We start from the raw sequence: 24,133 nt of genomic DNA, 5'->3' as shown, positions 1-24,133 counted from the left end.
ATTTTTTGAGAATGTACTTACTGTATGACACTTACTTAAATAAAGATATGTTAATTAAAGTTTGCACTAAAGATATTTCACACATTTGTCTTTGGTCAAACTTTCTATGAACTGCCTGTGATTAATTCCATTATGACTGCAATATGAGTGGTTCTAGTTATAGAACAATGACAGGGGCTTACTAACTTATCATTAAAAATAATGTGGTTTAATCAACAATGAAAGAAGATTCCAGAAACACATTTTTAAAAAGATGAAAAAAAGCTTTATACAGGCACAGCATTATGCACAATTTAAATCACAACCTTAAAACATTTCAGTGCAAAAAAAACTGAAAGAAATTTACATTTTGCTACAAATGTACTGGGTCCTGTGAGTCAGATAAATCAGTTTATGTCAGACTGCGCTCAGTGCAAAAGGGTCCTGAACAGACAGAATTCTGGGACAGTAATCATAGTGCAAGAGGGACACACCTGCACTTCCTCCACCAAGATGACACTGGTTGAAATTCATGGCTCTTGCTAAGGACAACTTGGGAATGTTGCGGATCAAAATTAAGTTATTGTATGTGTCTGGGAAAAATGCTATTTCTATCTATGGTCTGGTCTCTACCCATTAAGAAGTATGGACTATGCTGTCACTCAATGGATTGATATCTAGAGTACATGGAACCATTGGCTGACTGTCTGAGAAGTTTCCATATCAGTTTCAGAAGGTGAAAATTCAGCTTTCAGTTGTTCTCTTGGAAAGCCACTAGACTCGACTACACCCTTCTGAGATACACAACTTTGAAATGAGGTCTTTGGTTTCATTTGACAACACCAAAAAAGAAAAGACAGTCATACAATATATAAAAGACATGACCGAGCAGTACAATTTTGGTACAAAGAAGAACATGACGGAATGATACGCTTCTCAATAAAAATTGGGTTTGCAGATAATTTCATCAACTAATACCTTACATTTTGTCTACATGATCGTCAAAAAATGTTTTTTTTTAAATAAAAAATTCTAAAAGGCAGATGTTTGGCAATTAAAACCTCTAATGAGCTGTAAGTGCTATGTTATTTTAAAGATAGGCTTTTATCAACACATTTTATACCGTTAACATTTAATTACATGGATAACATTTATTGAACTGTGGGTGTGAAATGAATTTTCAAATCAAATACTGGCAGACTGACAAATATGAGGCAATGGAATCAAAAGGGTGGCCAAGGCAGTTGGACTGAACCACGCCTATACTGTACTATACAATAAGATCTAACCAGCAAAATTACAGTGTAATCAATCTTTGGCTCACACAAGAGGACACATAACATTTCCAACCAACCCATGGTGCACAATGTGATAGCATGTAACATTCAAAGTAATCCTACTTCAATTTTTGTTTTTCCTTAAAGGCCCAATGCATCTGTTTTTATCTCAATATCAAATAATTTCTGGGTAACAATTAAGCAAGTGCCTTACTGTAATAGTTTCCCATTAAAACTGTAAAAAGGAAACAAAAATAGCTTTTTAGCAAAAACTTTTTCTCTAGCAATAATTTTGTTAGGGCTGTTGGAGTGGTCTGAGTATGTAATCTGAAAACTAACTGTTATTGGCAAAGAGGTTGGAACTCTTTGTTATTGGTATATATTAACTTATACTGCCCCAAATTCCTTCACACTTTTAAAGGGATAGTTTCATCAAAACACAGGAAAAACAGGATTTTGACTGCACTGGGCCTTAAAAAAAACATTCATACTACCACAGATCAGAAATACAACACATTTTCAAGAATTTGGATATAGATCCTTCAAGGTTGTTGGGTGGTTTTTATCCCTGTCTATCGATCTAAGTTCTCAAGCACTGCAAGTCATCCCATCCATTAAAACCTGTATTGAACCCATTGGCTCTCTCTGCCTGTTCCTCTGGCTAATGTTAGCTCATGGCTCTCCATTGACAAAGCCCTGCTCCCCTGGTGCTCAGAGTTTGGTTCTCTTCCAGCAAAGCTTCTATGAGCATTTAATGACCTGGCAGTGCTGTGAAGGACTTGGCCGGGCCAACATGAGTGTCAGCTGGGCTATGAAAGCCCCGACAACAGCCTGTCCAAGCTAAATGCTAAATGATAACAGCAATTATGTTTGACATCTGAAAAGGGGCAGGGTTAAACAAGTGAGACAACAGTAAAATAAGTTGTTTCAAGAACTTACATTATTTGCCCTAATTTATGTACTTTAATTGAATTAAATATGATTATTTTAGGCATTGTATTTGCTATCAATGTTTTCAGCTGTTGTTGTTCTTACAATTATTACTAACATCCTTGCTATTGTACTGAATATGTTTGGAAATAAAATACATTTAAAAAAATGGTGCTTACAAATGATTTCATATTTAATATTAAGATTTAAATGTCTGGGTCAATGGAACCGGCCGTGGAACTGGTTGCATCAAATTAGAATTGCAGATGATGTTTGGATGAGGAAAGGAAACCGTGAGAAGCCATGAGAACCAGGAGGAAGACACAGCGCAGACTCGACACATCTGACCATGGGCAAACTCACAAACAAATGAAATACATAGGTGAAAAATAAATAGCTGCAACAAAAAGAAAACAGCTTAGTAAAAAAGCGAGAAACTGTACAAGGCACATTTACCTCTACAAAGCATTATCCACATGGCATTATCCCTGTGAGTGCTCTGCAACAGGACACTCCATCTTTGGTGGTTTGATTAGGCTCAGCTTTCCAAATCTGAGCAGGAAACATAGGTGCAAAATTCCAGTTGTTGTAGAATTCCCAAAGAAAGTATTCTCCAAAGCTGTACACATTCCCTATTCCAACTTATCCTGGATCAGGGAATCTTGAGCCAATTCAAGGTTAAAAACTATCAAGACAAATTTGTATCGGTCCATCTACGCAGGAGGATCCATTCTGAAAATGTAGCATTTTATATAATCACATATGTACAGGGTCTTTTGACAGAATTCTCCCAGGTGCTACAGTATGTGTCTGCTGCAGGAATGGGATTGAGGCTTCTGTCTACCCATCATCTTCTCTGCAGGATGATCTGTAATAGTCGTCCAATCAGGAGCCCCATCCACAGTAGGAAGGCGGGCTCTTGGTGCATCTCCTGCAGGTTTGCCTGGGCAACTTGACCGTACCTGCCAGCAAGGCGCTGTGGAGGACACAGCGAAAAGAGCCCTGTTACATTCACATACTCCTGTATACATTACCACTAAACATATACACAAACATACAGGATAAAGCATTCAACATATTGTAATAACACATGGCGTAATAGTGCCATTCACCTGACAACCATAATGACCCGGGCTGTGTGTGGAAAGCAGACACCAGAGGTTTGCTGATAATAATGGCTATGGACATGGCTGAATTCAACTGTGGTCAGTGTGCCAGTCCTTTCATGAGGGGTAAATTATCGTCATCACACACATGCAGCCCTACAAACACAGGAATCAGGCCAACACAACTTGTTCCTGACATCCTGGTCCACTACAACCCAAACCCTTGGTCCCTCTCCAGGTGTTAGGACCAGTGGGTTCACTTCATACTCAGACAAGAGGCCCAGACAAATACATATACTGTTCTTACATGTGTTTGTGCTCCTGTGATATAGTACCATGATGTGTTTGTGCTCCTGTGATACAGTACCATGATGTGTTTGTGCTCCTGTGATACAGTACCATGATGTGTTTGTGCTCCTGTGATACAGTACCATGATGTGTTTGTGCTCCTGTGATACAGTACCATGATGTGTTTGTGCTCCTGTGATACAGTACCATGAAGTGTTTGTATACAAATGAGTTTGGTAATGATGTGTACACAGCATTGAATTAAAGAAGCACAATTGAGCATTAAAGTGTGGAACCAACAGGACCCTGAACAGCTTCAACTCCCATGCCATAAAACTGCTAATTAACCAAATAGCTACACGGACTTTCTGCATTGACCCTTTTTGCACTAACTCTTTTGACTCATCGTGTATGCTACTGCCACTGCTTATTATCTATCCTGTTGCCTAGTCACTTTACCCCTACCTATATGTACATATCTACCTCAATTAACTCGTACCCCTGCACATCGACTCGGTACTGTTACCCCATGTCTATAGCCAAGTTATCATTACTCATTGTGCATTTAGTCCTCGTATTATTATCATTCAATTATTTGTATATTTTTCTCTCTGCATTGTTGTGAAGGGCCCATAAGTAAGTATTTCACTGTTAGTCTACACCTGTTGTTTACCAAGCATGTGACAAATAAAATGTGATTTGATTTAAATGAGCAACCACTTTAACTGTATTTACCCTCTCAATTGAGGGTTAATGTTCTGCTCTTCTGATCTTTGTGTCAACATTGCTATGTTGGTCAGAGGCCCTGCAAACGACCACACTAGTCCTACAGCCTTGGGCTGAAGAGAACCCTAACATACCAGGTTTACGACATGAGTGATATCTCTTAATGAGCAATACAATGCAGCAGCAGTGTCATAAAGGCCATTCTATTAGGGCAGCTACTTCAGCTCCAATGAAAACGGCACTTCATGAACTAAACACAAATAGGGACATTTTTACTGTGAGGTGAATGGAGAGATTAGGGAAGAGATTGAGACATTCTATTTGGTCTTCAGTGGTGCACTTGGACATGGCCAGGTCATGGTATCCTAATAATGAGGGATGGATGGATGGACTACTCCCCTCACAGCCAATTACCTCTGCAGACTTGGCATAGTGGAGGTGAAAACAGGTGGCTGTCTTGGCCAGGCCAGCACTTTGGCCTGAGGCCATTAGTTTGGCAGGGCTTTTGCGATAAGCGCTGAGCATTTCCCCTGTGGCCCTTTGGCAGAGGGGACAGAGGAAGCGTGATTCATTTTACAAGTATACAATGAAGAGAAAACACCAAGTCTGAGTTATACTTTTCCCTTCGTGCTTCGAGGTGAAAAAAACCCACTGTTTTTTGTGCTGTGCTGAAGTATGACTTGGGCATCGCTCCATCAGTGAATCACTGCAGGTGTGTGGATTCAGAGCAGCTTGGCAGGTAACCATACCATGCAGACATTGTAAACCAGCCCTGTGCCTCAGGTATTCTGCTCTCAACAAAAGGATTTTAGGAACAAATGCAAGAGGAATATCAATGCTTGGTTTTACGCTAAATGAGTTGTGCCAAGAACCACAGAAACCTGGAGTGACTGTGAATAGTGTCTGAGGAAACAGGTGATGAGGAAGTGAACTTAAATTGAGGTGCATTAACTCCTCTGTGAGATAGACTTAGAGCAGGACTGGCAACATTGTAAGACCCCATTCTCATTCAGGCCAAACGTGATGAGTTCATTAGAGAATTGACAGATCGAAGGTTTGGCTAGATGTAAATGATGGTTCCGAAAGACTTAACAAAAACGTAAAACAATCTGTTGAAAGGTTGTTTGATTAGAACATATCCTCATTTGAAGTTTAGGACTATTTAACAATGTGTGAAACAAATACTGTATGTTCCTATGGTAAAGAGATTTTAAAGAATGAGATGGAAAGAGGAATGACTTCTATACTTACTGTAAGCCCTACAAATGAAACACATGCTGGCATTCCAGGCAGTGGTTTCAACGGTGTAAACACATAGACTTGTATCCTGAGATTTGGCCATTGAGGCTGAGGTTAAAACCTCTCTGATGTGTATTATAGTATCATGGCTACATGTTGCATTTTGTATGGCATTATATAGTACACACAGTATGTAATCACATGCCACTTCACACCCCGATGCATGCAACATGAGAGGGAGGCATAAGGCAAATCAACAGGTGAATGATTCCTTTAATAATATGTTATTAGCTGGGGGGAGTGTACAGTAGAAAACATACTGCAATATTACTTTCAAAGACTTTCAGCTATTTCCCACATAGCTTAAACGGAGTATTGTACTTGTTAGTTTCCTTAAAAAATATATCTTTCCCTTTAAGAATCATGTTTTTTTGCCCTTACAAGTTAGATCAATTTTTCTTTCCCTTTAAGAATAATGTTAATGTTCTTCTAAAATTTGGGTATGTTAATACCCAAATTCACTAAATACACTAAATACACACACTGAACGTTTTACACCGATAACCAGCAAATTGGTACAATGTTGCAAACCATTAACACTTAAACCATGTCTCAAGTATGATGGATCAGGGTCTGAGTATTGAGCTGGTTCTGTGCCCAAAATGTGTTGTGGCATGTACACAGACTGACTAATCTCTCTCTGACAATGGATCTGGGGTGAGAGAACGCAGAGTGCAGCACCACATGCAAGCAAAACAAAGAAGCCATTACTTACAAGACCAGAAGAACACTGAAAAACAATTAGACCAAATTGGGAGAGCAGACAGAATTTGGAATAGACAACATGAAATTAAAGTGACTCGCTAATACGTTCACAGATGTCTGCCTGAGGAAAAACAACGTTGTCACTGAAACACTCAATGCTACTCAGCTTGTGCTTTTATTTGATCAAAACAAGGTATTACACAGCTGCTTAAAATAGTTTCCAAACAGACAAACTTCTCTCTCCCTCTTTCTACAAGAGAAAGACTGCTGGTCCTATGCCAAAATAACCTTGCATCACATATAAGATGGGGTGTCACCACTTTCTAAGGGAAATCATTTAAAAAACAAAATCCATTTAAAAACAGAATAGAAACTTAACAAAGAAGTCAGCTGCCATGTAAATGCTCAGATAATTTGAGTGGCAAAATGCAGACATTAGTTCTCTTAGAATACAACATGTTTCTGTGGCCAGACATCTGCTTTGCATTAGCAGGGTGCTTGTCCTTTTTGCTTCACGCTACTATCTGCCATATCTACCACTGGAGAAACGTCTCACCAGACCTGGGCTCAAATAGTACTTGGATTTCTTTCAAATACTTTAGCTGCACTTTATTGAGCAGGCCTGGTGCAATGGAACCAATGGAATAGTCCCACAAATGAAAACCCTGCACATCTGTCAGTCTGGGAAGGTTCAGTTAAACGCTCAGAGTATCAGAGGAGTGCCCTGAATTTAAAGCCTCCTTTTTCAGTCCACAGGACAGAGCACCTTCACATGCAAAGTTAACTTCACAGCATTGCCACCACTAAACACACACGCAAGCAACACCAGAACCAGATGAAGAGAGTATGGAGACACCCAAACCCACAACACACCCAAAGACTTAACAGTGGACCAACTCTACTTAAAAGTTTTTTCCAGTGCCTCTCACAAAGCATGACAACCGCTAGAGCCCTGGGTTCAAACTCACACTGGGAGAAAGAGCCGGTCAAAGAGCAGGTCCGGAGGGCCAGGCCGGGGCTGGACTGAGTGGGTCTCCATGGCGCTGGCTGAATGAGGCCTGTCAAGGCGGACCTGTGGATAATTAGAGACCACAGTGGGCTCTCTGAGAGCCTTAACCACAGGGTAGGAATAATGAAGCTGAGCAGTCACGTAGCACTGCCATGCTGCAACACAACCACTCACTCACTAACCATCTGCCCAGTCACTATAACCTGACCCTTCCTCCTCTGAGCTCTCTAACCCCAAAACTTGATCTTGATTGCGCACTCAGACAGCCAGAGTATTTTCCATAATGGCTATTAGGCAGAGCAGGAGGGGGTGTGTGTGTCTGTGTGTGTGTAATAGCAAAACAAAATCAGGTCATCCCGAGAATAATGTAGGTCACTGGTCAGTTGCGTGGGTGGCCAGAGGCCATAGAGACAATCCGAAGTGAGAACTGGGAAGTCTGACAAATGACACAGATCTGCAGATCAGTGAACAAACTGCGCAGAAGTTTTTTCAATTCACCTTAGGCGACACCTGAAAACACACAAACCCTTTGTTTACAAGGAAATAACTTACTAGCCAGGAGAAACTACCTCTTATCCAGATACAAGCATTATGACAGTTATTGGCAGTTGAAAATGTATACATAAAGCCAGATGAAACACCTGAATCTGTCAGTAACACACAATGTAATAACCTGTATATAGAGTGCCTTTGGAAAATATTCAGACCCCTTGACTTTTCCATATTTTGTTACGTTACAGCCGTATTCCAAAATGGATTAAATAAATAAAAATCCTCAGAAATCTACACACAATACCCCATAACAACAAAGTGAAAACAGGTTTTTGGAAAATAAACAGAAATTATTCATAGTTATTCAGACCCCAAATTGAGGTAAGGTGCATCCTGTTTCCATTGATCATTCCTGAAATGTTTCTACAACTTGATTAGAGTCCACCTGTGGTAAATTCAATTGATTGGACATGATTTGGAAAGGCACACACCCGTCTATATGAGGTCCCACAGTTGACAGTGCATGTCAGAGCAAAAAACCAAGCCATGAGGTCGAAGGAATTGTCCGTAGAGCTCCGTGACATGATTGTGTCAAGGCACAGATCTGGGGAAGGGTACCAAAAAGATTCTGCAGCATTGAAGGTCACCAAGAATGCAGTGGCCTCCATCATTCTTAAATGGAAGAAGTTTGGAACCACCAAGACTCTTTCTAGAGCTGGCCACCCGGCCAAACTGAGCAATCAGGGGAGAAGGGTCTTGGTCAGGGAGGTGGCCAAGAACTCAATGGTCACTCTGACAGAGCTCTAGAGTTACTCTATGGAGATGGGAGAACCTTCCAGAAGGACAACTATCTCTGAAGCACTCCACCATTCAGGCCTTAATGGTCGAGTGGCCAAAAGGCACCTAAAGACTCTCAGACCATGGGAAACAAGATTCTCAGGTCTGGGGAAACGAAGATTGAACTGGCACCATCCCTACGGTGAAACATGGTGGTGGCAGCATCATGCTGTGGGAATGAGGAAAAGTTGAATGGAGCAAAGTACAGAGAGATCTTTATGACAACCTACTCCAGAGCGCTCAGGACCTCAGACTGGGGCGAAGATTCACCTTCCAACAGGACAGCAACCCTAAGCACACAGCCAAGGCAATGCAGGAGTGGCTTCGGGACAAGTCTTTGAATGTCCTTGAGTGGCCCAGACCTGAACCGATCGAAGATCTATGAAGACCTGAAAATAGTTGTGCAGCAACGCTCCCCATCCAACCTGACAGAGCTTGAGAGGATCTGCAGAAAACAATGGGAGAAAACTCCCCAAATAAAGGTGTGCCAATCTTGACGAGTCATACCCAAGAAGACTCGAGGCTGAAATCGCTGCCAAAGGTGCTTCAAAAAAGTACTGAGTAAAGGGTCTGAATACTTATGTAAATGTGATATTTCATTTTTAGATTTTTCCTAAATTTGCTACAATTTCTAAAAACCTGTTTTTGCTTTGTCATTATGTGGTATTGTGTGTAGATTGATTCAATAGTTTTTTCCCTCATCAATTTTAGAATAAGGCTGTAACCTAACAAAACATGGAAAAAGTTAAGGGGTTTGAATACTTTCCAAAGGCAGTGTAGTTATTTAATAGACATTTGAGACAGATAGGAGACATATGTCACCCGTTTCAGGAAACTAGGCCTGTCGCGTGTCAACTACTTCACAGGAGTGCCATTTGAACGTACAAATTGTTTTTAAAATCAAAATGCGTTTTTTGGCATAAATACCTTCTCGAACATGTGAACTTTCAAGTGCCTTAATATCAAACTTGTATGCCATCTGTAAATATGTAAGAAATTGTTAAATTTCGAGCTTAGTTGGTTTAGCCACAGAAAAACCAGCAACAATGATTGGCTGAGATAATGAGTTGGCTGGACATGCCGAGAGATGAATTTGGATTGGTCTGCCATATAGCACGCTTCTGTCTATTTGAGCTGGTCAGTATGTGTAGGTAATCCTGTCTAATGCTGCATTTAAAAAAATATATTGCGTAGTAAAACTGCATTAGCGGAATTTGAGTATGCTAAAGAGATGGAGAAAACACCTGTCTTCGGATTACATCTTCAAACTAAGGGCAACCATGACATCTATGATGTCTACGGGTAAGATAGTCTAGCTAGCTACATTTTCAGATATAACACATTTCTAATTTTGACATAAAGAATTTTAATTTCAAGTTAAAGTGTACTATTAGCTAACATTGAACCTGGTTGGTTAGCTACCTGCAGATTCATGCAGTTTAGTAACATCATGAGTAGGGATTATGGTTCATTGTTTAGCAAGCTAGCTAGCTACATGTCTTAACAAAATACTCCACTATGCAAGTATACATTTCAATAGAATGTCATTGCAAGAACTGTTATAATAATAATAATATATGCCATTTAGCAGACGCTTTTATCCAAATAGATGTTAATGTTGTCTGGTAAATTCGCTCTGGCTATCTACTCCGATTTCAGACCACAGCTAAGATAGTCTAGCGAGCTACATTTTCAGATAGTACACATTTCTAATTTTGACAAAGTATTTTCATTTCAAGTTAAAGTGTACTGTTAGCTAGCTAGCTAACGTTACTTGTATGATCTTATTATTCATACCTCAGAATAATTTTATTGGCTAGTTATAACCTAATGTTAGCTAGATAACATTGAACCTGGTTAGTTAGTTACCTGCAGATTCATGCAGGGTAGTAACATCATGAGTTGGGATTATGGTTCATTGTTTAGTTAGCTAGCTAGCTATATGTGGTATCAAAAGACTCCACTATGCAAGTAGCCATGTCGGATGCGTTCATAAATTCAGTCTGGCCATTCTACACTCTTGTCTGAGTGTGTCAGAGCGCAGAATAACTGATGAATTACCGAACGCTAAAAACCCATTGAATATTGCCGGTGTCAGTAAACGTCTGCAAAAAGCGTAATTAATTTGTTGACAGCAGCACAGTTACAGTCACCAACGCTCTGGATAACATGAAAAGAGCCTAACCAGCTCTGCTAGGGTGAGTAAAATGGTCAGAGTTTGGGTGGGGGCTAAAGCTTAAGGGGTGTGAATGATGCTGAATGGGTGTAGACAAAGAAGAGCTCTCCAGTAGATAACAAAATATTCAAACACCATTTTCTTAAAAGTGAGGTTTCAAGTTAATCAACTTTCAAAGCAGAATTACTTTCCCATTGTTCCTCAAAAGCAGTGTATGATATACCATGTTGTAGCTCTGTGTCTCTGCTTTTATCCAAAGTAAAAAACACCATTTCAAATTATGCCACATAAGACCGAATCAAGGCGGTCGGTCACATATGAGACAGCTCTAGATTCTAGACAGAGACAGTCTTGCAGAATTCCTCACTCTGATGTCAACCAAACACCTGAGACCAAAACACGGAACATTGAACACAACATGTTCTGCTTTTTATTGGGCTCATTGTTCTCAAAATACATATTAGCGAATACTAGCCTCTAGTCAATACAGTACCACACACACAAACAAGCCCTGTTCTGTTCTACAATGTGTGTTAAGTCTGAATCACAGCCTCATTTGTTGAAAGATGTATAAATATTTATTTCTCCTCAGACATTCAGAGGCCTTTAGTAACACAACATTTACCTCAAGGCAAATCCTCACACACTCATTTGAAAGAAATGTGTCTTCAGTTAATCTTTTTGGTTATACAAAGTGTCTGCCTTTATGGGTACCAAGCAGTGACTCTTGGGGATGGTGATGAGGAAAACACATCATAACATTCTTCAGATGCAAAGATACACAATGTCCACGACAAGAAAATCCCGGTGTTGTGAGCTGGCAAGAAAAATGTATTTCATTTTAGCCAATTAAAGTCTGCTCAGATGGAGAGTGACAAGAAAGGAACATGGGAGAAAACTCTCCATAGAGTGTAAACAAAATATTTTCTCCAAAAATGAACACAACAAGCCTTGAGTATTAGTGTTCAAGTGTACGAGTTACACAATAAACCAGGAAACTGATAACCCAGGGTAATATGAATCACCAACTCACAGATATTGTTTAAGGTACAAAGACATGACATTACACTGTAGATGAACAGCTGGCTGATTAATCGCCATACTCACATACAAGCTACTGTACAATGTTGCAATAGCAGTTACACAGATTTCCCTTTATCTTGCCTTCTGCACTATGCACCACAATTGCAATGTGGCTATTGGATCTGTCCTGTATCTATTATAAATAATGTTATAAAAACAGAGAGCCCTCAGCACATAAGAAATTACAGCACAGAATGCGTCTATGCTAGGTCAAGGACACAAAGAAAGTATGGAAGCGTGAAATAATTTAGAATGGCACATGTTGAGCTGAGCACCTTATCAGCACCATTTGATACAGTGCAGTCCTTGATATGGTTTGTAAATAAGGTGATGCAACCTCCAGAAATGTACTGTGCAAGTAGCAAGAGAAGAGAAAAAAACACATGGCAGCAAAGGAATTTTGTTCACCAGCGCTGCCATGATTTTGGCAGCAGCTCTGAGACAACACTTCAATTATTGACACTATCTAATGGGAAGATTAACTTTCCCCTGCGCTGCAGTGACACCTGTGATTATCAAGTCTCTGATATAATACTTTTTTTGCAGTGCCTATTTAGCATATTTCTACCCCCTGGATATTGAAGCTACCCATTCCCCGAAGAGGGTCCTTTAATTAAATGCTAACACCCCCAAAATGTTGCATCTTCAGGATATAAGGGACATTATCATCCTCATCATCACTTATCTTTGGCTCCTCCAACCCTGTATGTGTATATACAGTAGTAGGTTACAAGACTCAGTGCTGGTGTGGTGTACCTACTCACCCCATGTATGAAGAGATCGTTAAACTCATCACCAATGCGCTGAAGCTCCTGGCCAATCAGTGTCTCTGGCCACATGTCCCCTGCAGTTGGCGGTGGCCGTGGTCTATAGGGATGGAGGGGGTTGGGCCACGCGTCTGGTGGACAAAGAGCAAGTGGCTGTCAGAACTCATTAGAACACAATCTAGTAACAAAGACCAAGCTACCGCATTACTAAGAAAAGGCCAGTATGACACTTCGCAGACATGCCAAGTGGTTCCTATAGTGTGGTTAAGTTGTCAATATGAATGTGTTCTGATCTCTTTCTATGACTCACAGGTGTCATGAAACATATGTCTAATATTTCTCATATCCCTCAGGGGCCCTATAATATCAGTGGAACCATATGTTAATGTGGAACCACTTCACTTACTTTACTGCAAGTGGCCTGGTATAATGTTTCTATATTACTGTCATAAAAGAGACATAACAATAACACAGCACAGAGACAATTCATGACATGCATCATGCATCACCACAACATTTCCCAAGATAAGTGTAGGACTGGTATTATGAAATGTGGCATTCTGTTATATTATGACAACCTTATGACTGAGTTATAAAGGATATTTGTTAAGAATTTGTCAAAATCAAAATGCCATTTAAGTCACCAAAGGCATTATGCCCCGAGAAGATATAAAACCACAGCTGTGGTGTTCTACATGTGCGCTAGGATCACTCATATCTGATAGTCAGAAAGTAATTTCTCCACAGCATCTGTCTCCCTCAGGCAATAACATACATATGGTAGAACTAAAACTGGAGAACATTTGTTAATCTCCACAAACATACTATTCAGACTTTATCTAAAGAACTGGATTTGAGTTGGAGCCAGTTCACTGACTTCCCAAGATCAGAGATAGAACAGTTGTTGTTCTCTACCCCATTAAGAGTAGCCTCTGGGATTAGAGATGTGGTGAAACACTACAGATAGAGATTTATCTGTCCCTTATATCAGCCGGCTCCTAAGGAGAATGAACGGAGAGGAATCCCTGTCTGCTGCTGACAAAAGACACAGAGGTCTATTTTGACTGGCCTATACTCAAACTCGCTACATGTGGCCTTTGCAACACTGAGCGCAAATAAAAGGACACAAGTCAATCAGGCTGCTCAATCACATCTATTATGCACTGTGCCTGTTTGTCCCTGTGTATTTCCTTTAGCTTGTCTTCTATGGCCACTAGCTTTGTCAGGGAATGTTATTGAGGTTGAGTGTAAATCTGTGTGAACACGCACAGGTGCCTTTAACACAGATATGCACGCGCATGTTTTGCTATGACGTGTGCACACACACACACACCCTGTCTGAGCCCAGGTGGATCCTTGGTGGCTTATGACACAACTCAGTAAACAGAGGACAGATACTGTTCTTTAGAAACTTCCTGCTGAGGTTTAATCCAACTGTTGGCTCATGGTCACGCAATTATGTTGGCTGGACACATGCAGATATGGTAAAGACTAGATACTGAAGTAAATATAACAATATACATTACAAACCGCCCAAAGAACAATAGCATGCAATAAACCAAGACGCATCCTTGCGTAAAAGCGCCCAATTCCCCCCCCCCCATATCAGTGAACACACTACAAAACCAATGGTCCTTAATACTTGGAATAGACAGACAATGTCGTGAACTGGTGTGGGTTAAGAGTTCAAAACAAAGTGCACATTCCGATTGACACAGGGGCATGGCACATATCATTATTTGCGCGTCAAGGATTTATCATGTACACCATGCCATGCAGCTGCCCAGCGCGGGCTGGATAGTGAATAACAACATTTATTTGTGCGACACAAGCAAGGGTGTGCCTTACCATAATCTCGATTGGTCTCCTGTGCTTGAGACATGCGCTGCAGTGCGTGAGTCATGACTTGGCTAGATGGGCTCGGAGTCTGTGTCGACTTATCTTTCAATAGCGGGGAGCTTGGAATAGAATCGCTGTCGAACGAAAAATATCCACTGGATGACCTGGACAGTGTTCTGAACAACGGCGACCTCGACTGGAAACCAAGCAGACTATTCGGCATCATTATTCCTGCCCGTGACTGCTGCTCCCCTTCGCTGAACTGGGGGTTGTCAGTCGGTTCGGCACCGGAGGCTGCTCCGCCACCGGGATTCAATTCTCCGTATTTCCCTCTCTCAATTAGGATGGTCGAGCCATTGGACTGATTTTGTCGTCTGTAGGATAGATCAAGTATCAGAGTTAGGCTGTTTTTTTATATATTTTTTTTGTCGGTGCAATGTCATTATTTGTTGGAGATTTGCGCTTGTGGACTCAAAGTCTAAACAGTCATACTTTATAGAATGTATAGGCTAATAAAACAGAGCGCGCATGACTAAATATCCCGCCGGGTCGAGTCAAGTTGTTGACTCCGCTGTTACTTCTTCCTCTCCACGTAGGCCTATATCCATTATTTGTTTGGACAGAAGTGCTGATTCCAGCATTTTTAGCAGGGGGAAACAGTTGGCATGAAGTTATGAACCGTAGTAACTGCGTCACAGCCCCATCTCCAAGCCAAGTTAACTTCTTCTATCTGAAATGAGTTGTAAATAGCATATTGTGCATCCCCAAGACAAATCTAGTTATAGTCATGTTTTCGAAATGAATCTGATCGTTACTTGGAAAAATGTATTGCATACTCGAATTGGTTCCGAATTACGCATAGAGGATCTCTTGCGCATGAAGGATCGCAGGCAGCGCACACTCTTTCTCTATTAGGCCTATAGTCTACCTGTCGGCTTTATAATACTATAATACTTCATAATACTTTCAGTAGCCTATTATATCATAAATACTTACTCATATCAAATAAATTCAGAGTTAAATCGAATGCCATATTTGAGAGACAGCGAAAACGCAGTCAAACCGAAGAACAATAGAGTCACGCAGTTTGTTGCTTGAGTGTCGGCAGACTCCGCACACATTCTACCAAGATGTGTTGAAAGCAGACCTGATTGGATTAATGCCTCTTTGACTGACGGGCGAAAAAACGGCATCCAAAATCATAGGCTAGCGGCCAACTGGTCCATTATCGCCACCCACAGGTTGCACTAGTAGCATCTCTCCTTTTACTTTGTCTTGAAATTGGAAACACAATTCGGCCCCTCGCCTTCACTGAATCACCAGAGAACAGGAGCACCATTGTCGTGCAATTTCAACAGGTAGCACATTACATTCTGGATAGACTGAGAAGAGCGAAGATAGGTTAATGTGGAAAACAAAAGGAAACAAAACAATCAGGTGCCTGCTTTTCTCTCATTCCTATCCCCCCAAGACGGTCCTATAGGCATATTATAGACACCATCGCTTTGGAACCAACAGGGCTACACAACATAGGCTAAATCCAGGCAGTCGTGGGGAAAAAACCGCATATATATATATATATATGGTATTTTTTTATTATATTCAATACCAATCCTACTAGGCACAGACGTCAATTCAACGTCTATTCCACGTTGGTTCACTGTCATATCATTGAAATGATGTGGAAATAACGTTGTTCCAACCAGTGTGTGCCCAGTGGAAATGCGTAGGCTAGTGTTTCAAGCGTTACTATTATGGAAATAATAGGCTACTACAGATCATCAGGAACCACGGACATCTGTTAAAACATAATTCTCCCACGCTAAACCGTTGTGCAGACACCAGAGGGACTTCATCAAAAAAACAACTTTCTCCAATTAATGTTACATCGTGCGCGTCTAGGCGTGCGCCGTGAGCCGACTACAACACTTTTGTTTCATTAAATAAACACATGAATAGCCTATTTGATATGGTAGCCTACAAAATAGATGCATTTAGACTAGACAGCATAATGATCTAAAAACGAGTAATTCGGCCTATGGGGCTATGTTGGTTAGTGAAGTCTAAAGTTGGGAGAGCGGCGGTGCGATTTTCTGTTATATTGTTTATTCTTAGTCTTCTGAAATTATAGCTATCAAAAACATCAAAGCATGCTATTTACTTATGTTTATTTTGCACTCACCTGGACGAATCGGACATGTCCTAAATCGCTTCAGTAGCGCGACATAACAGTTGTTAATAACGGTAAAATATTGGAAAATCCGCTTTTGAACTTCTTTACATACGCTCTAAACGCAAAAGTTTAGAGTCCAATGCCTTTTTAATCAGAAAACTACGATGTCAACATCGAAAGAATAGTGGTTCCGCCTTGTAAAAACAGATCCCCTACAAAATATACGTTGCTTGAAGGAGGGGGGAAAGCGTTCGACTCTTTTGTCTCCGGGGTGGATATCTCAGCTCAGCTGAGGATACTTCCTTGCTGTAGCAGTTCACTCGCGATTGATATAAAAAGTTGAAGCGTCTGGTCTGAGTCGAGAGTGGGATGACGCCTGTATGCCATCCTCCGCCTCTGACCCGCCTACTCTTGCACTGGGTGGGATCTAAGCCTCGTTTCAAAGCATCCCTTCAAGTGTCCAGATAAACCTCTCTCTCCCCTCTCTCTCTCTGTAGGCGAACCGTTTACAATACTGTAGTACTAGTACATCTGCCTACCAAATTCAGAGGGGCAACTTAAGCTATCAAGATCCTATACCTAGCAACATTTAATTTGTGTCAGAGAAATTATGAGGAGGATATTTTTCTATTAAAATAACAACTTCCAGTAGATAGTGGGTTCGATCCCCGGGACCACCCATACGTAGAATGTATGCACACATGTCTGTAAGATAAAACTAAAACATATATTATATTATATTATAATAATACATTTCAGACAAACATTGTTTTATAGATGATCTACTTTAAGAAGAATTGGCTTTTTCTAGAGTAATTTAGTTTACGTATTGGAGCCCCTAAAATAGTTATTACATTGGTTCATCACGCATTTGCCCACACATTCTCAGTTAGAAGAAAGGCTATATCAAAGACAGTGTTAAGAAGTCAGCTGCACCTTCTCACAATCATCCATGTGTTGATCATTTGCACAATATAACACTATTAAATAAATGGTTCACAACCAATGATCAGTGAATTGAGGGATATAAAAGTACTACATTTCCCACATGTATTCTGTCACAAACCATTTCCTATGACTTTGCTCATATTAATAAAATATATTCTAAACATATCTTGTGTGTTTACAATTTTTGTATCTCGCTGAATCAAAAAACTGCCATAATGGCCTATTCAGTCTTGATGAGAGAAAGTGGCTGGCAGAGATATTCACGGTAAAAGTGTGTTCCCCACTGGGCAGAGATGTCAATTCAATGTCTATTCCACATTGGTTTAGCGTAATTTTAGTGAAATGACGTGTAAACCTCTTTGATTCAACCAGTGTGTGCCCAGTGGGTCTCTGTATATACTGGAGATTGTATTTGTTGGGCGATTGCACATAGCTCACTGGTCCACTTTGTGAAGCTACCTCATGCTGTTAGCAGTGCAGTCCATGTGTCTACTGAGACAGTCTGCTTCCACACACCTATGGTCTGGTGCACTGTCTCAGGCCAAGGCTAGGTCTCAGCTCATGAGGGAAACTAGTAACAAATGTTACATTACATTAGTCTTAAGACTGGTTTTTAAAATGTAGTTCTGTTCATTTAACATTACATTTACATTACATTTAAGTCATTTAGCAGACGCTCTTATCCAGAGCGACTTACAAATTGGTGCATTCACCTTATGACATCCAGTGGAACAGTCACTTTACAATAGTGCATCTAAATCTTAAGGGGGGGGTGAGAGGTATTACTTATCCTATCCTAGGTATTCCTTAAAGAGGTGGGGTTTCAGGTGTCTCCGGAAGGTGGTGATTGACTCCGCTGTCCTGGCGTCGTGAGGGAGTTTGTTCCACCATTGGGGGGCCAGAGCAGCGAACAGTTTTGACTGGGCTGAGCGGGAGCTGTACTTCCTCAGTGGTAGGGAGGCGAGCAGGCCAGAGGTGGATGAACGCAGTGCCCTTGTTTGGGTGTAGGGCCTGATCAGAGCCTGGAGGTACTGAGGTGCCGTTCCCCTCACTGTTCCACTACTATCATGAATACATTTCATTTCAGAACTTTCTTTGTACGAACAAAATTAGCATATTCACTAAGCAACACTGAGTGTAGACAACAACTGGGCCTGTAGTCTGCAAACCTGGTACAGATTAGGCAAAATACCACGGGCTCTGTTCTCATATCCACACTACGCGACATAGAATGCATGCCCAATATGTTGCATTATTCTTAGTGGTATGCTAGTAAGTATGGACATTGGAACATAGCTCATGGCTTTTCACTGAGAACTATGTGATCAAGCAGTGAGCTGGTGTGAGCTGACACTCTGAGATCGGCCCCAGCATACTGCACAGTGGGGCTCATAACATGGAGGCTCTGATGGGTTACTCTGGTGGGGAATAGACGGCCCACTCAGCCCGAGGGTTGGCCACCCCAGCAATGGGGACCTAGATGCAATGGGGACCTGGGGCTCCCGAGTGGTGCAGCGGCGATCTAAGGCACTGCATCTCAGTGCTAGAGGCATCACTACAGACACCCTGGTTCGAATCCAGGCTGTATCACAACTGGCTGTGATTGGGAGTCCCATAGGGTGGCACACAATTGGTCCAGCTTTGTCTGAGTTTGGCCGGTGTAGGCCGTCATTGTAAATAAGAATGTGTTCCTAACTGACTTGCCAAGTTAAATTAAGATTAAATAAAAAATGTATTAAAAAAAGATGCAGCAGGAGGGAACATTGAAGTCAGACACCATTTTCAGGGCCTCATATCCTTTAACTGATCTACACAGCTGCAACAGCTGGAGGACTAACACAACAGGAGTCAGAGACACAACATTTGCATAAATCAATGCAATCAATGAATGAGAATGTGAGAAAATGGTAATGAGGAAGACTGGTATGAATAGCCTTGTAAATGAGTCAATGGCTGAATTTTTGTTTTTTTTATAACGGAGGTAATGTCTTGAAATGTTTAACATTGTTGGACAGGGTATAGACAAAGATAGCAAATTAATCTGATCTGATTTGTGCTGACCTTCAAGTCAAAGTTCTGTACAATCTACAAATTTTCACAACAGTCCCCAGCAAGAGAATGATTCAGCATCTTGAGTAAGCAGTATTGACCATCATGAATTGGCGGTACATTCAGACACAGACAACTCTGGGCAGACCGATGGCAGGTGTTTTATTGCACTGAGGATCTACAGTAAGTGTCCCAGGAGCAGCAGACAAAGTCCAAACGGACTTAAGGAGCCACAGTGGCAAGACAAAGTATGTGAACCCTTTGGAATTACCTGGATTTCTGAATAAATTGGTCATAACATTTGATCTGATCTTCATCCAAGTCACAACAATAGACAAACACAGTGTGCTTAAACTAATAACACAGAAATTACTGTATTTTTCTTGTCTATATTGAATACATAATTTAAAAATGCACAGTGTACATTGAAAAAAGTATGTGAACCCCAAGGCTAATGTCTTCTCCAAAAGCTAAATGGAGTCAGGAGTCAGCTAACCTGGAGTCCAATCAATGAGATGAGATTGGAGATGTTGGTTAGAGCTGCCTTGTCCTATAAAAAACACTCACAAAATTCGGGCTTGCTATTCACAAGCATTGCCTGATGTGAAGCATGCCTCGAACAAAAGAGATCTCGGAAGACCTAAAAGTAAGAATTGTTGACTTGCATAAAGCTGGAAAGGGTTAAAAAAGTATCTCTAAAAGCCTTGATGTTCATCAGTCCACTGTAAGACAAATTGTCTATAACTTGAGAAAGTTCAGCACTGTTGCTACTTTCCCTAGGAGTGGCCGTCCTGCAAAGATGACTGCAAGAGCACAGCGCAGAATGCTCAATGAGGTTAAGAAGAATCCTAGAGTGTCAGCTAAAGACTTACAGAAATCTCTGGAACGTGCTAACATCTCTTGACGAGTCTACGATACGTAAAACACTAAACAAGAATGGTGTTCATGGGAGGACACCACGGAAGAAGCCACTGCTGTCCAAAAAAAACATTGCTGCAAGTTTGAAGTTTGCAAAAGGGCACCTGGATGTTCCACAGTGCTGCTGGTAAAATATTCTGTGGACAGATTAAACGAAAGTTGAGTTGTTTGGAAGGAACACACAACACTATGTGTGGAGGGAAAAAGGCACAGCACACCAGTATCAAAACCTCATCCCAACTGTAAAGTATGGTGGAGGGAGCATCATGGTTTGGAGCTGCTTTGCTGCCTCAGGGCTTGGACACCTTGCTATCATTGACAGAAAAATGAATTCCCAAGTTTATCAATACATTTTGCAGGAGAATGTAAGGCTATTTGTCCGCCAATTTAAGCTCAACAGAAGTTGTGTGACGCAACAGGACAACGACCCAAAATGCAGAACTAAATCAACAACAGAATGGCTTCAACAGAAGAAAATACGCCTTCTGGAGTGGCCCAGCCAGAGTCCTGACTTCAACCCAATTGAGATGCTGTGGTATAACCTCAAGAGAGCAGTTCACACCAGACATCCCAAGAATACTGCTGCTCTGAAACAGTTTGGTAAAGAGGAATGGTCCAAAATTCCTCCTGACCGTTGTGCAGGTCTGATCCGCAACTATACAGAAAACGTTTAGTTGAGGTTATTGTTGCCAAAGTAGGGTCAACCAGTTATTGAATCCAGCGGTTCACTGTGAATGTTTACATGGTGTGTTCAATAAAGACATGAAAACATAATTGTTTGTGTGTTATTAGTTTAAACAGACTGTTTGTCTATTGTTGTGACCTAGATGAAGATCAGATCAAATTTATGACCAATTTATGCAGAAATCCATGTATTTCCAAAGGGTTCACATACTTTCTCTTGCCACTGTATATACCAGAGCCCATTATCCAGTGGTGTAAAGTACTTAAGTCATGTTTTGGGGTATCTTTACTGTACTATGTATATTTTTGACTACTTTTACGTCACTACATTCCTAAAGAAAACAATGTACTTTTTACTCCATACATTTTCCCTGACACCTAAAAGTACTCGTTACATTTTGAATGCTTAGCAGAACTGGAAAATGGTCCAATTCGAACACTTATCAAGAGAACATGGTCATCCATACTGCCTCTGATCTGGCAGACTCACTAAATACAAATGCTTCTTTAGTAAATTATGTCTGAGTGTTGGAGTGTGCCCCTAGCTATCCGTAAATAAAAAGAGCATTGTGCTGTCTGGTTTGCTTAATTTAAGACATTTTAAGTTATTCGTACTTTTACTTTTGATACTTAAATATATTTTAGCAACTATATTTACTTCTGATACTGAAGTATATTTAAAACCAAATACTTTTAGACTTTTACTCAAGTATTTTACTGGGTGACTTTTACTTGAGTCATTTTCTTTTCATGTATCTTAACTTTTACTCAAGTATGAGATTTGAGTACTTTTTCCACCACTGCCATTATCTTTACAAGGCTCAGACTGGCATCAGATTGAACTGCCTAAGAACGAAGTGTATTTGCAAGTTTGGGGGCTTTATGCACGTTTGTAAAATATTTCAATGGGACTTAATAGTGCCGACTGACTTAGTGTTCCTAACTTTAACTACAATAACAATCAGTCTAACTTTCTTGCTTTGACACACAAAATCTCTTGTTCTAAGAAAATGCTGGAACCAACACCCAATCTGAGATATTGACTGTGCAACTAAACAGGAAGGTAACTACACAGCAACAGGCAAACCTAATTATAGCAATAAAAATTGAGATGAGCTATTCTGACAAGTTTCAGTTGACACCAGGTCTCTCTGTCATAGGTGCAGGCAGCCTCCCTCATTAGCCAACCAGTTCCCCATGGCTGTTGTGTGGACAGTCATATTAATCATAAACTCAGGAGGGCCTAGGATGTAATTGTTCCCAATCAGTAGGAGGGTAAACTTAACAGCCATGGTTTCCATGGGAAAAGAATTACCCGTGGATCATTCAGAAACTCATTAAAACTAATGGAGTGGAGAGGGTGAGTAATGGCAGCCAACCCCACAAATCACTGAGACAGCGTGAACAAATACATATTTCTTAAGACTAGAAAAATATGTTATTCTCTTACATGCTGTAATGAATTTATTGAATGTTTCTCAGCTAAATACTTAGTAAGAAATTCCGTTTATGAAGTGAGGCATTAACATAACTGTTTTAAAAAAGTATTAGCTCATAATATGCCTGACTAAATGTATATCCTTAATTCTGATTTCATTAAGTTTATCTAGTTACATGTCATTGTTCGTACAGGTCTCCAATTTTGTGGAGAATATTAATTTCATAAACTGAGATTGTTCCCTCAGATTCACAGTTTGTGTGGTGCTAAAACCCACTTTAATGCCACCTAGTGGCTCCTAACCAGAAAAGCAATAGCACGTCATTTGACCTCATAATGTCAGCTATGAGGCAATCTAGCTACTGTGCAATCCAAACACTAAAAGTATTTACCTGTCCAACTGGTATTTGTTCCAGTACATATTTTTTTTATTTTTAAATTTCACCCCTGGACAAGGGGAAGTTTATAGAGACTGTGTGGATACTGCACTACAACTGGGATATAATTGAGTTCTTAAAAGTAACTCACTGACTGAAAGAACAAAATAGACCAGGCCTGTGATAAAGTATTCCATTCAAACAATCCTTCTGTGTTTTATTTGTGTAGCCCCATCTTAGCTGTGTTCTATTAGGCACTAAATGATGCTTGGGCATATTTGACCTGGTGTCTGCACCTTTTTAAAGAGCCCTCCGCCCCTATAAAGGTTCTCAGGGTGTCAACCTGTCACTGGTTTTAACCTAATCCTTCTTCACTCCCTCTCTCTCTCAAGCCTCATTCCCTCCTTTCCTCCCTACTTGTCAAAGATGAAAGGAGAGCAGCACCCAGACAGGTGAAAGGAAGAGGAGAGCCAGGGTTAAACAAACAGAGCGAGAAAGAGGAGCCAAAGGAAAGGTCACCGTTGCCACATCCACACAGCAGCAGACTGAGGGAGAAAGTCAGAGATAGAGGGATTGTTATCTGTAATGGACTATGTTCCAGCTAGTGAGCAGTGACTATAAGGTTAAGAATGTATGTGTGTGTTTGGTTTTACTATAATTTCGTCAGTCCCCACAAGGAAAAAGGCTATTTTACGCTTTGGGTTTAGGTTCAAGATTAGGGTTACAATTAAGGTTAGTATTATGGTTAGAATTAGGGTTTAGGTTTAGGAGTTAGGTTTAGGGATTTGGGGTTAAAGTTAGGATTATGATTAGGTTAAGGGTTAGGGGTTAGGGGTTAAGGAAAATAGGATTTTGAATGGGAATCAATTGTTTGGTCCCCACAATGATAGTAAAACAAAGGTGTGTATGTGTCTGTGTACGTGAGTGGGTGTTTGGGGTTATTGACGACTAGCTATTGACAGCTACAGCAGTAGCTGGCAGAGCCCAGGTTCCCATGCAGTGAACCATATCACTCCTCACGGCCCAATATTGA

General features: G+C 40.7%; 1 protein-coding gene across 1 annotated transcript; it reads right to left on the bottom strand.

Annotated features, from left to right (window-relative positions):
• Positions 1–242: 242 nt before the first annotated feature.
• Positions 243–17,052, bottom strand: LOC124038323 (bcl-2-like protein 11). The gene is made up of 4 exons (XM_046354057.1): positions 16,696–17,052; positions 14,523–14,887; positions 12,672–12,805; positions 243–3,162 (listed from the first exon to the last, which is right to left on the bottom strand). The coding sequence occupies exons 1-4, from the start codon at positions 16,710–16,712 to the stop codon at positions 3,034–3,036; spliced, it is 645 nt and encodes a 214-aa protein (XP_046210013.1). The 5' UTR covers positions 16,713–17,052; the 3' UTR covers positions 243–3,033.
• Positions 17,053–24,133: the final 7,081 nt, after the last annotated feature.

This window comes from Oncorhynchus gorbuscha, linkage group LG06 (genome assembly GCF_021184085.1).
Source record: "Oncorhynchus gorbuscha isolate QuinsamMale2020 ecotype Even-year linkage group LG06, OgorEven_v1.0, whole genome shotgun sequence".
NCBI lineage: Eukaryota > Metazoa > Chordata > Actinopteri > Salmoniformes > Salmonidae > Oncorhynchus > Oncorhynchus gorbuscha.
This window is presented reverse-complemented; position numbering and strand designations above follow the sequence as displayed.